The sequence below is a fragment of the Corvus moneduloides genome, chromosome Z (genome assembly GCF_009650955.1).
Source record: "Corvus moneduloides isolate bCorMon1 chromosome Z, bCorMon1.pri, whole genome shotgun sequence".
Lineage (NCBI taxonomy): Eukaryota > Metazoa > Chordata > Aves > Passeriformes > Corvidae > Corvus > Corvus moneduloides.
The window spans coordinates 10,442,349-10,456,329 of NC_045511.1; the positions used below are offsets into that span (position 1 = coordinate 10,442,349).

Sequence of the window (13,981 nt, forward strand, 5' to 3'; positions counted from 1 at the left end):
TGACTTCCAAATACATATTCTCTAAGTTGAGCATAATTTTAATACAAAACTTTAAATCAAAATGCAGGTCAGACTTTCTGCTGACTTTACAAGCAGATGTCTTGTGGAAAACATATTTATTCAGAACTTAAAGTCCCAAGGAACGAGCATTCATATATGCTTTACAGTAAAGTAACAGTGACTCCAAGGGACTGCATTTTACATCTTTTAGTTTTGCATAGTTGGTGGTGAGTCTTCTTTAAGGTAGCTGTCAGCTCCAGATGTACTGTCAGCTTGTGGAAGCAGCAATTTTACATGTAGATAAGAAGCATGCCAAATCATTGTGTAAAAAAAAAAAAGTCAGGAACTAGGAATCGTGTATATATAGAGCAGCTCAGGTCAAGTTTGCAATACAAGTTTTTTCCTCCACTGAAAATACTGAAAAATCAAAGTGAGACTTTTGTTCAAGTTAGTGGACAAGTTTATGGTCTGTACAGATGAACTTTGTAAGTGCTTTCAGTCTTTACTGCAGCAGGGAAAAATTAGTTTTAACTCTGTCCCACTGCCTAAGGAAGACAGGATAATCTTTTCATTAAACACTTAAGTCTTTCCTACTTGTCTTAAATCTCACAGAACTTCAATACAAGCTAGTGAATGTGAAAGAGCAGAAGAAAGCAGCAGGTTTCTCACTGTCAGGACCCCCTCGTCTGCCACTTGTCTGCCCACTCTTAATTGCTCATTGTTCTGTGTATGATAGAGATGAGTCATGAGAGGTTTAAAGATGATTTCACCTGAATTTTAGCATTTACAAATTTCAAATGCATGGTATAAAAGTGTTTCTTGTCTACAGGTTTCTGAACAGTGCCTTGCAAATGTACAACCTTTTAAAAAGATGTATTTTCCTAATGGTGGAATGGTAAATCAGTGAAGGCACAGAAACATGGAAAGCAAAATTTGGGGGAGATGTGAAGCAAGCTTCTTTATCACTGGTTCTAAAAAGAAACAGGCTTCACATTCGAATTTGAGCATGAGACCCAAGCTTTGCAGATCAGTAAAAGTATACACACAATTTGCCACTCTTGACAAATTAATTATGATTTAACAAAAATGTTTAGTATATGAAAATCACACTTTGTTTAAAGTAATTTCAAAATGGGCTGCAAGAGTTGCTGCTTTGCATGTGCTTTGCTGTTGAGTGATTTTCATATCCAGAAATGAAGTCAACTTGTTCTCAGTAGTTTCCTTTCAAATCTGCAAGGAAGTTCTTGCTACTGGCCTTTGGCCTTCTTTTTTTTTTTTTTTTTTTTAACAGAAGAGGTTATTGGGCTTTAACTGTTGTGTTTTAGAATAATTGTAGCCCTACACAGAGAAGAAAAACTGGCCCAACTACATCAGGTTTCACAGGTATCACAACTTGCACACAGCTGGGATTTTTTTTTTTTTTCAATAGAATAATCTGTTGTGGCACTGAATGTTAGTGACACTCGGTCTGGTTTGTAGTAGTAATCTTTATTTCTCACTGGGTCATTACTTCCTTATCACATTCTGCCTTTCCTTCCTGCTGCACACAACTCATTGAGTTACTGATAGCTCAAGTTTGCAAGTTCTCTCTGACTGAATTATAGTTCTAATCATCCAGTTGATGCCTGTAGATCATTAGTTGATACAGGAACAGAAAATGACACTCCGGCCAAAAGACTGGGAAGATACTACACTGTTTGTACCCTGAATTGCTGATTTGCTCCCTCTACTTCAGCCTGTGCGACCTACTTCCACAGTTCCTATGCTGAGGGTTCCAGCCAGAGCAGTGAAATTGCCAGCAAAACACAATGCATCATCCATGAATTATAAAAATTAATATTCATAACTCATTCATAATCCCAATATATACTTTGAAACTTGCTTCAGGCAACTACTGTACATAATAGTACTCATTAAAAAGAGGTATTGTGAATATAACCAGGTTATTTTGATGCATGGCTGTGTCAGCAGCCACTTGACTGAGTGTTGATCTACTCTCTGCTGAGACAACAGCTGTCAAGAATGGAAACTTGTACTGAATGCATTTAGTCCATGATTGCACTGATCTGAGAAACCTGTATTTCCCTAAGCAGGTAAGGGACAATTGTTGCAGCTAAGAGAGACCATATTGATCTAGTGTGGATCTTCAACTGCATTTGCTAAGTGCTTGGATTGGGGGTTCATAATAATTGTCACTTAGATGTGAACTGTCAATCCACTTAAAACAGCTTTGATTAAACTGTAAGTATTGGCGGGAGGTGGAGAGTGTATATAATCTTCCAAAAAAGTCAACTAGGTATCATTTTAAAATTGTCCTTTGGCACCTTGGTCTTTCTCTCTATTCAGGGAGGGTTTCTACTACCCAGTTCTTGCTACGCAGCTCTGTGTTGGCTCGCCCTGCCCTGTGAATGCGTGAATGAAAAGGAGCCGTCACTAGAGAATTATTTATCTGTAGCCTGTGTTGTAGATGGGGAGTCTGCCTCCCGATTTTCCAGAGGTGCTGCTGTGGGGAGGTGAGGAATGAATGCTCAGTTGCTGAGCCGCGGTATTGCATAGGGATGCGGGAGAAGCAGTTCTGTGGGGAGAAGCAGCTCTGCAGCGGCGCACCTACTGGACGAGGTGTCTCTTGGAAAAGCACAGTTACACGTAAACAGGGTGGGGGTTTTTTCTAGGCCTTTGTAGTGCTAACTTTCACTTCCGCAGCAGCAAAAAAAGACACCCCCGTTTTCAGCAGATAAAAACTTACTTTTAAAAAAAAATACAAAGACACCGTGTGCTGTTCCCTTAAGCTTATTTTACAGATGTGTGTATGAAATACGCTCACATTCCGTGAGGGAGCAGGACTGTGCGGTTACCTCACCGACTAACTGAGCTCGGTAGGGCCTCCGGAGAAGATCGCGCGGAGCTCGGCAGGAGTTCGGGCGGAGCTCGGCAGGAGCTCGGCAGGAGTTCGGCAGGAGTTCGGCAGGAGTTCGGGCAGAGCTCGGCAGGAGCTCGGCAGGAGCTCGGTGGGGGAGTTCGGGCGCTCGCCCCGCCCCGCCCCGCCCCGCCCCGCCCCGCCCCGCCCCGCCCCGCCGCGCTGTTCCCGCCGTGCGGCGGCGCGGCCGCCTCAGCCGGCTCGGCTTGAGCGCCGCCCGCGGTTCGGGCTCGGCGTCCGGTGCGATGGAGGCGGAAAGGCTGATGGTGCTGTTCGGGGACGACTCGGTGGAGGTGCACTACGCCGGGGGGTCCCGCTTGCTGCTGTCTCCTTGCGGCTCGGAGTATCTGTACGAAGCGGCGCTCCCCGCGGCCGCCCACCCGCTCCAGCCGGCGGTGACCACCCGCCAGCGGGTCGCCTTCGTCGTCAGTGCCTACCGGGTATGCGGCGGGCAGTGCTTTTGGGGACGGGAGCGCTGCACCTCGTCCCTGCGCCGTCCCAGGGACCATCCCTTGGGCAGTGCCTGGACTGCCTCCCTGCGCGGGAGCGGGGCGGCCCGGGGCATCACGGCACCAACAAGAGTTCTTGTTTCTCTCTGTAAAAAAAGGAGATGGTTTCATAGCCTCAGCTCCACAAAAGATCAGTATGAAATCAGCTTGAAATTTTATCACTGCATGGAATAACTCGTAACAGGGTTTGTTTTTCTTTGCACTTCAACAGGAGCAACTTCTACGAGCGCTAGATTTCCGGAATGCGTTTTCTTCTCGCCCTTACTTGCCTTCACGTGTTATACCTCCGGAAAGAAAAAAGGTGGGAGTTAGCCGTGTAATGCTTTTGTACAACAAACTTCTCTAGCGGACTTAATATCATTTCACAGGCCGTGGAGATCTATTCAGTGCAGTTCGGCTAATCTTCGTCATCTTTCTTAAAACTGCCATTTAAATTAGGTTTTAACTCTTACTTAGCCCTCTGTTTATGCACTTCTTTGAAGCCAAACACTGAAGTTAGTTTCCTCCTAGTAAGGGCAAGACCTAGGATTTTGTACATTGTTACATTTTGGCAGTAGAAACTTTTCAGGGCGGTCACGGTCACAGTGCAACGGGAGGGTGTTTTCCGTGAGGGCGTCAGATCTTCCCATTGAAGTACCTGCGTGAAAATGCTGCTGAGGTCTGTGAGAGGAATGGGGCAAAGTGTCTCTCTGTGGGAATGGCTGCTCCAGGTCAGACTGAACATCCATCCAGAGACCAGTTTACCATTTATGGAAGTTTTGCTCCTGATCAGCATCTCTCTGGGTGTACCCACCAAAAATGAGGGCACAGCGTGGTGGGAATCTTAAAACAACTGATTAATCAGGCAAGTTTTAAAGCTTTTAGACTGACCCTTCATTAGTAACACACTTCATGCTGATGTTTAGCTGCCTAAAGTACTGTTGCTCAGTATCACTATATACTTAATTAAAAGACATCAGCCCTTACCAGTTATGCATTCTCTGCAAAGTACAGAAGCAAAGAGCTGATGGTCTGTTCTTAGGTGAGTGACTGGTGAGTTACTGGTGAGCGACTTCCACCTTCTCTCAGGCCTTGAAAGATCTTGGTCGTTTGGAGGTTGGCTGGGTTTCTAGACTGTTTTTAACTTACAGCATCCCTTGTGACTACCTGCTTCAGCATGCTGAAGAATAACTTTCCTAGGCCACAGCAAGAACCTTTCCGTGCTGGTTGGCTTCTCCCCCACAATCCTTTTTTGTTGCTTTGTTTTTTTCCCCCTCACTTTGAGAAAAACTCCTGCCTTTTTTAAAGCCAAAATAGTCTTTCTAGAACTCCTGAGATTGTCCTTCTCCAGCAATTTACTGTCAGTTAATTGTTCTGTGGCCTGTTACCAACCAGTGCCCATGTTTTCAAGGCCTTTGCTCTTTGCCACACTCCAGCAGTCCACCATAATAAAGTAAGAGTTTATTAAGCTAGCTCTCATAACAAGTTGTTAATGAGCCTGACAGGCCAGCCCGGGGCCTTGCACAGTTAACCTGAGACCTGTTACTACCAGTGACAATACTTTCATGGGCCACAGGGCACAAAAACACTTAGACTGCATTACTTGCCTTGTGCTTGAGCTCAAAACAACCCATTCCTGTGGTGTGCTTAGGCTCTCCTTTGGCCACTCCAACCACCCACATTTCTAGGACAGCTCCATGAGGGGGATCTTGTCAGTGTTCCGAACTGCAGCTAGTATTCAAAATGCAGGTTAACTGTGAATATATATTCAGTGATATCACTATGTGTTCAGTTTGTTCTTGTTCCATTCCTAGAATTTTCAAGCATTTCATACTGATTAAACTGCTGGTGAGCATTGAGTACGTTTTCATGGGAGTGAGAATTACAACACTGGGATCTTGGTTGGCAGCAGTCAGCTTGGAGCCCATTCTCCTATATAAAAAAAATATATAACTATATATAGTTAGGATTGCCTTTCCCCATTTAGATCACATTATATTTATCTCAACTGAATTTTTATCTGCAGCCTCGTTGTCTGGTATTGATTATTTTTTTAGTGTCCTTTTGCAATTCTTCATCAAATTGACTGATAATCAGTATGAACAAGATAGTTCAGCCATTCTCTCCCATTTTTTAAAAAGCAGTTGGAAGCACAAATACATACATATATAACATAGTTATATTTGTGGACAGTTGTGGACTGTCAGTTGTGCCTGGTCAGTTGCCCATGTACCTTACTAATTTATGACTGGATATTAAATTAAAATATTATTGCTAGATAGAACTCTTTAGTACGGGAGGAAGCAGATATGAAGATTAGATGTTTTGCTTCCTCTGAGTTCATACATGCAGATAAATATGGAGCAGCATTTCTTGCCATACATCACCTTGCTGAAGGACTGAATTGATTTAAATGTAAATGCTCCTTTGCAGGTTCTGGAAGGCAGGTCATTTTTTATCTTGCTGTACATTCCAATCCTTTTTCTTGTATTAGATTCTTCTTAGTGATACCTTAGAAATTAAATGGCCTGACCCTGCTGCAGCTGATCTGACAAGATGTTTAGACAATGGCAGTGTGAAGATCTCATCTGTAGATGGCTGTGCTCACCTTTACTTGTCAGAATTGCAGCAAGAATTTACAGTGGAGTTCTTATGCAAAGTCAGCCAGTCATCTGCAGCATACTCATGCTCCTCTGAAAAGAACAGCAACTATCAAAGCAGAGATCAGTGTGGAAAACCAAGTAAAAATTATGCTGCAGAAAAATCAAGAATAAACGGTAAGAATAAACATGTTTGTGCTGAAGGAAAATACCGGGAACCAACAAAACCAAAGGACAAAGGAGATGGAGATGGAGTCCCTTTGTTCCGCACAAATTGTTCTTCTGAATACACGTGGGTTACACAGCGCTGGACTATTTCCTCCTGCCCAGAAGAATGGAAATACCCTTTGTCCTTGGCACTGAAGTGCTGTAACTTACATACTGTGAAGAATGTAATGAAGACATATGAGAAAAACAGCTGTACAGCTGTTGAAAGTGACGTTTTAGCAGACCCTGAAACACATGAAACAGTTTCTCGTTTACCTACAGCTTTGCCACTCAGCTGCAGAGCCCCACATTTACACAGGTAATTTAAGCTGTTTACTTTGTAGTTGTTAACATATGTTTTACAATTCTGCAGTTTGGAACTTCAACTTCTAGTGAAATAACTGAATCCTAGCTATAAAAAAAAAGTTTAAAATTACTATCAGTTGGGGGTTTTTTAGGAACTTCTTGAAACATGACATTGTAAAACCAACATTCTGTAACCTACTGTAGTGAAGCTATAGTAATTAGTTCAGAGAAAAAGTAAATTTTATTTTCTGACATGCTGTATGAACATGCAAAAGAAAAAGAGAATGTTGAAAAAAGAACTCAGGTTTTGTATTGAAAAAAGAACACAGGTTTTGTATTGGGTTGGCTTGGTTTTTCCTCTTCATTTTTGAAAAGATAATGCTTCTGAGGTGGGCCAGTGGCATATGCTGTCTGTCAGCATCACTAAAAATAATAATAAAAAAAAAACATTTGCAGGATTGAGAAGTTTAATTTGGTAACTAATGGGGATAATCAGGGAGTCAGAGGACTCTGAAAATATGCATCCCTTTTTCTTTTGAATAAGTGTGCATACATCAGTTCTAGTTACAGAAATTATTACCAGCACACACACACACACACACACAGAAAAACAACCAGCACATGGACTTAGTGACGCTTTCATTGCATTTTATACAGGTGGACTTTCTGTGACTTCTTTCAGAATGAAGATACGGAGAAGTATTCATTCCCTCAGCTAATTCACGTTGTGTGGTGCCAGGGTGTTTTCTACAGGTATGTAGGACGTAATTTGTGTTATCTGGAAGACTTTATTTGTATGGGAGTTAAACTTTAAATGTCTTACTTTGTCCCTTTCTCACTCTCTGAGAAATGGAACATAATCTTCATGTCAGAGTCTCTTTGTTTCTTCTATTTGTTCACTGAACTTCACATTTTCTAGCACAGTGTATTACCAGGTCTGAATCTGAAATCATGTTTAAGTGATTATATGATTCCTTAAAGGTTTACTGGACAGCTGGACTTCCCACAGATTTCACTAATAATCATGGTACTTGGTTTCTTTGCAAATTATTTTTCTCCTTTTGGTGCTGAAAATTTCTTAGTTTATAAATGTTTATCTTGGTGACCCAATTCACATGTTTCAGGCACTTCAGCTGTGGATTTTCCTGGCAAGTCACCTTGTCCATATGGTCAACCAAAAAAAAAAAAAAAAAAACAACCAAAAAAAACCAACAAACCAAAACACAACAATAAGACTTTAAAATTGAAATTGCTACAACTGCTATTAGCATCTAAAAGTCTTTGATGAAAGTATTACTGGTGTTTAAACTTCTAAACTTTCTGCCCAGTGCTCTTCATTTTTCGTCAGTGTAATTCCTAAATTTTCAACTAATCTAAACCAAATGTTTAGCAGCACTTCAGAGCTTTTTTCTGAGAATCCTCATTTCCTTGGAAGTATGGTGAGTAGCCATACTTATTCTTGTAAGTTCCACCTCCAAAGTCCAGGCATCTAACCAGAGTTGCAAAATTGGGTCATTAAATTGGTTTTAGGCTCAGAGATACCATATGGTCACAACTTAAAAAACATTGATCTTTGTGAAAAACACACAGCTGCAGTGGAAATTAAGATCTTCAGATGGTTCAGGAATTGTTCAGTCTGGCTGTTTCCTGTGTACACTAGGTAGGGCTGGTCTACCAAGAAAGTTGGATTTTTCTTTTCGGGATCACCGTGTTTTGTGGTCAGTGGAATGAGAGGTGTTTACCTCAACACAAAAAAGCTTCCCTTAGCTTACTGAAATCCCATCCCCATGCACATGTGCAAACAAAGAGCCTGGTAATGCTAATCTTCTGTGTTAAAAGAAATTATTGGTACATTCTGCTGTTCGTCAAACAGTAGAAAATTTTCACATGTGAGTTGCTGTGTGTCTCTGCTTATTGTTTTCTTCAGGTGTACTAATCTGTTTTCCTTGTATAGTGACACAGCATTTCAAATAATTGCTTAAAATCTTGTTATTTTTCTTAGATTTATCCATGGTAAGACAAACATCACAGAAATTTATCCTGGTGATGACTCATTTTTCAAGTCAGAGGGAGCATTTTTGGGAAAATATTTCGTACGTTATACAATCCAAAAAGGAACAAAAAAGGTATAAAACTATTTAAAAACTAAAACTACTTAGAAGTATGTTTCAAACTCCTTCAAGTTAGCAGCTTCCTTAAGACAATTGGCTGTGCAGTGTGTAGTGAAGTCAACACTGGTAATTACTATAATGCCTCAATCAAGCCATCAGTCATACAAAAAGATGAGATTATTCCTTCTGTTTCAGAATTTATTGTTGTAAATTTTACACAATAAGAAAAATCTTCCTCATTTTAACATTTATTTTATCAAACTCAAAAGTAAGATTCTACAACAACCATTTCTCACTAATTTAGAAGTTTAGTCTTGAAGCCAGTGTATTGATTAGAGTTTAATCTCTTTGTACTTGGAAGTGTTTTCTACTAGAACCTAGAAAATGCAGGTTTTGTTCTGTCTTTGCTGTTCAGTGCTGGAGAAAGGATTTTGCCCCTCTCTGTCTGTCAAGTTCTACCAGAGGAGGGGTCCTCTCAAGTGCTAATGCAGCACCTTGTATTTTTAAAGCAGAATTAAGAATCAGATTTGTTCTCTTGGAACACAGGCTTTTACTTGTAGTCAAACATTGTCACTCAGTAATGAACTATAGTCTCCTCTCTGACTGTAAAGAAACTGAATATTTGAATATTTCTTCACACAGACATAAGGTTAAGGATACACTTTTCAATGAGATATTTGTCTGTGTTCTCTGGCAGATTTAAATGTGATTATAGTTAGTTTCTGAGAAGTTAGAAATTTCATAACTTGCAAGATCTTAATGCTCTTTTCATGCTATGGCACCTGTAACTAACTCATCTTCTTTCTGCTCTTCACTGCAGGTGGAAGAAAAGATGTATTCAGTGAACAGCCTGCCTCCTGATGTGTCAGGAAATCCATACTCTATATCCTCAATTATTACTCAGGCAACCAAGTAACTGTACCCTTCTTACATTAATTCCACTGACTTAGGAAGGACAGGAGTTAAAATTACACATAACACTTATTATTATGTTAAGTATAAAAATTAAAGGAAGTTATCTTAGCACTAAGGATGTATCTGAACTTTATAAAACAAAGGTTGCAAGTGCTTAGAAGACATAGTAGGAATGAAATGCTTAAATTTTTGTTCATTTTTTTTTCTCTTCTCAGAATACTTCAGTATTGCTGCAAAACAAAACTGTCATTAAATCATAATTATTATCTTTGCTGCTGGAAAGTGGTATGTAGCTGAAAATTTTTAAATCTTGCAGTGTTATAAGGATGATTATACAGGCTATAGGGAATAGGACTTAATCTAGAGGGAAGAATGTTGAATGTATCCTCACAGATCAGAAGGCATATATTTGGGAATCAGAAGCATGCATTTAAAAGTTATATTTAAGAAGCAATTGCATGATGAAGAGAGCTGGTTGTGATCCGGAAAAACAAGTTAATTAAAAATCTGGAACAGATACAGACAGTTTTAATGATGTAAATATCCTTTCTCCTCACATTTTTAATGTTTGGTTCTAGGTACCTGAGGCAGATGGACGAGAAATGTTGCCAGTTTTGCTGCATGAAAAGGTTATTCCCAGTGTAGGAAGACTGGTTGTGTACTCAGATCATAAAGTCCATGCTGGATTTTGGGATGGGACAACCCTGACTATGGTTTGGGATTTCAGCTCTTCCTGTAGTGAGATCCAGGTAACTTGTAACTTAGAAGAAGGACTATTCCTAAAACTTTCCAGGAAAAAGTGTTACTAGGAAACTAATGAGGATACGAAACAAAAGTTCTGGTGCCTATAAAATACAAAAACAAGAAAGAATTAAATTCTACAGGTTTGGAGACATTTTTACACACTTTTAGAAATAATTTATTCTTGAATAGCACAAAGCAAGAGTTGGGGCTTTACCAGGTGTTTTTCCTCTGCATTCGTCATAGCAGACAATACCAGATTCTATCCCTAGCAAAACAAACACTTGCAAGTGTTAAAAGTGGATTGTTTGTAGATATTAAATTCTTAAATTGGCATATTATACTTGCTTTTTTTTTCTTTGGACTGCAGCAGAAAATTAATATTTGATTTTTTTTTTTTTCTTCTAAGATAAATGAAGATGTAGGCTGGTGTAAGTTATCTACTCCTAATGGGCTACAGCAGCTAATACAGATAAGTCATCCTGGAGTCTATGAAAGGTATAAGCAACTGAAACAATTTAAATACAAAATGATTCTCTATAAATCCTCTTATATGAAAAAACCAGTATTTACTGACAATATACTGGTAGGGATGGAACAAACATGTAATGATATGACATCTTACTTTTGGCAAAGATTCAAGACCTGTATGACTCAGGGCCCATGCATGCTGTGATTCCATTATAATTGTTTATGGCAATGTCTTTTTAGAAAAATAACTAGAGCTGCAACTTGGCGTTTACTTCAGGGGATAAGAAAAAAACCCCAAAAGCATTTGTCCTATATAGAGCTGATATATAGAACTGCACAGCACTTCATCCAGTTTTTGCTTTATTACAGATACTGACCTCTGCCTGCAGATTGCTTTTTCTAATCTGTTTGCCCTAATTACAGCCTCATTATGGGAATCATCAGAAGTTTTCTGTGCTGTGTTTTAGCAAGCAGATATTCACAAACAAAAATTAACACTTGTACACTATTCATTGCAAATCATACAGCTTTGTTATAATTTACTGTATCTGTATAGGTCTAAATATCAAGAAGATTCTGGACAAAAAGTACGAATCAAAAAATGGCAAGGCAAGCTAGGAGAAAAAGCTGGATTTTGAATCATAGCTTTTTCTTTCACATCCAGGTGGATTCCTTAATGCCTTCAGTTTTTTGCTCAAATTAATGGAGTATATTTCTCATATAAATAACTACTTTTTTGTATTTTCGTATTAACAAAGGTACATCAGAACAGCAATAGAATGGTGCAGAAGTTTGAATGAAATGAAAGAGATTCCTGAATATACTGCACACCCTGTAACTCAAGAAAATTGGTATTCATCTTTATCCTAAATAATTGACTCTAAATAATGTTTAAAACAAAACTCAAAAATATTATAAGCTGTGAATTTTATATCTTGCATTTTCTAATGGTTAAAAATGAAAATTTATTTTAAAAGTCCATTTATTTTGTATATGGTTTCGTATTTTTCATTCAGTGTTTAAAATATTAGGTGAGTTTCAGGTGAAGGTTGTTTCCTTGAGCTTTGCCTGTCTTACTTAAAAATCAGAATTATGGTGACTTTGTCAAAGGATAATTAATGTTACAAAGATAGTATCTTGGAAGGCAAAGATGGGATACCAGACTAAGAAAGTGTCTTTTAACAGAACATCAAGCAGTCCAAAACAGTACTTTAACCTGCTTAATGACACTTGTATCTCTTGCTGATGTACTTGTCCCTTTTAATACATGCTACTGACCAAAAATCTACTGACATCATCAGCAAACACATTGGGATATTAAAAATGTGCTAACTGAAATCAATTACAGTTGCAGTTGTTACTTAAATTGTAGCAGATTCAGCTGACACATTTTATAGCTGATGAAATTAAATTCTATCTATATTTATACATACTTACAGCAAAGAGACTATTCTTAGAGCAGAGACCCAATTTTTGGAAACACAAGTGATTGACAAAAGTCAGCCATTGAATAATGGTATCAAAGACAGAGAAAATGCTTTTTTTCACTTGGATTTTGCTGATCTAATTTTCAGTATTGCTGGAAACTGTTTAAAATCTGAAGTAGAAAATATCCTTGAGAACCTTTTATGATACTAAATCATTTAATAGCCTTTATTTTCTTGGATAGGTCTGCTGATGCTGAGCTCGAAAAAATACAGAGATTTAATTGTATCCTTTTAAAATCTGTAAAGATTTTTTTCACTTTTATATTCTGATGTTCATCTGCATGTTCAAATATGCACTTTAGATCATCAAAGGCTCTCTATCCTGATCTTACCATCTTTTACTGTCTCACTTCTTAAAATTACCTCTTTTTCTTACTTACAATTTTTGTTTTATCACTTATCTTGTGGTAAAGATAAAAAACCAAACAAAAACAGTGTCTAAGTACAAAACTAAAATGAAAACTCACCAGAAAATAAAGCCCTTTTATGTGTATTGTGTAAGTTTTGCTAAGAGTCATCTGCTGATCTGTTCTTGAGAGAGGAATAACACAGTTGCCTTTGGGCTTGTTGTTGCAGTACAGTATCTTTCTGTTTATCAGCTACCTTAGTATTGTTCTATTTTGTTCAGCCAGCTCAAAATGTTTACTGTGCTGAATCTGCTTAAAGCCACTTTCTGTAATTGTCTTTAAGCCAGAACTGTTCAATTCTATTAGTATGAAAAGTGCATGCTGTTAAACTGCAGTGTAACACCTGTTTTCTTTTTAAAGTAACTCTTGGATAAATTGAAGTCTAAAAGACATTTTCCTATAAATGTTGTAGACATTTTAAGCAATACACACTTTTTCCTTTTTTTAGCTGTATGTAATTACCATGCTACAAAATGTGAGACTTTGCAAGCAGAATGATGAATAGAAATGCTAATTTTTATTATAAGAAACTAATTTTTTTCTTTAGGAGGAAGAGTTTGAAATTCTTTCTTAACAAAGTAACACTAGTTTTATTAGACAATAGCAACATTTTGAGAAGGACATCTGCTGAAAAATCCAATCCATCTGGTATCACTGTCAGAAAAAATGAAAACAGGAGTGAGATGGAAGAACTCAGCGAAGGTTGCGTCTTGGAGGCTTTGGAAAAAACTTCTAAAGTCATTCAGGATATTGAATCTTTGCTTGCTGCTTCTGGGAAGTGAAGCCCACGGGCACATGAAGCCTGCGGGCACACGAAGCCCTGTGTTCTGTGTCTTCACCAGCTGTGCCTGAGCAGGCTCTGAGGGGAGAGAGGAATGAACGCTGAAGCCAGAGGCACAAGTGTATTCCTGGTCAAGTCTGCCAGGTGCCAGTGTAATATCATTTATAATGCCAGTGGTATATTTGGTATAGGCAAAGAGAACAGCTGAGATAATAGAGCACTGCTGTGTAAATACATCAGGCCTGACCGGACAGTGCTGCTTTTAAATGTATGAATGTGTTTTCGAATGAACTTGATTGATGGATCGCTGCTGAAGTGACCAGGGTAGAGGTGGGAAGTTTTAACTGTAAAAACGTGCTTTTATTCAGATGCTTACACCAAGATAATACCGAATAAAATGTCTCCCAAACGCTCTTTTTTAGTAAATAAATACTAATTTCAGGGTAGGAGACACTTTTCTGCTGTGTGGTCTGTCAGTGGCTCACCATGTCTTTAGTGACAAAACACTAAACTCTCACCGTCCATTTCCCTCCCAGCACTTTAAGGAGCC

The 13,981-nt window shown here is 38.8% G+C and overlaps 1 protein-coding gene across 2 annotated transcripts; it reads left to right on the forward strand.

The window, feature by feature from the left end:
- Positions 1 to 3,080: 3,080 nt before the first annotated feature.
- Positions 3,081 to 13,880, forward strand: CZH5orf34 (chromosome Z C5orf34 homolog). Of its 2 annotated transcripts, XM_032095554.1 has the most exons (12): positions 3,081 to 3,357; positions 3,638 to 3,727; positions 5,900 to 6,531; positions 7,176 to 7,271; positions 8,521 to 8,644; positions 9,450 to 9,541; positions 9,760 to 9,829; positions 10,123 to 10,293; positions 10,695 to 10,783; positions 11,515 to 11,607; positions 12,426 to 12,466; positions 13,239 to 13,880. In XM_032095554.1, exons 1-12 carry the CDS (start codon positions 3,163 to 3,165, stop codon positions 13,430 to 13,432), a joined length of 1,887 nt encoding a protein of 628 aa, XP_031951445.1. In that variant the 5' UTR covers positions 3,081 to 3,162; the 3' UTR covers positions 13,433 to 13,880. The 2 variants fall into 2 exon arrangements, with proteins under 2 accessions (XP_031951445.1, XP_031951447.1); XM_032095556.1 differs by lacking the exon at positions 12,426 to 12,466 and having other exon boundaries at positions 13,198 to 13,880.
- The last annotated feature ends 101 nt before the right edge of the window (positions 13,881 to 13,981 follow it).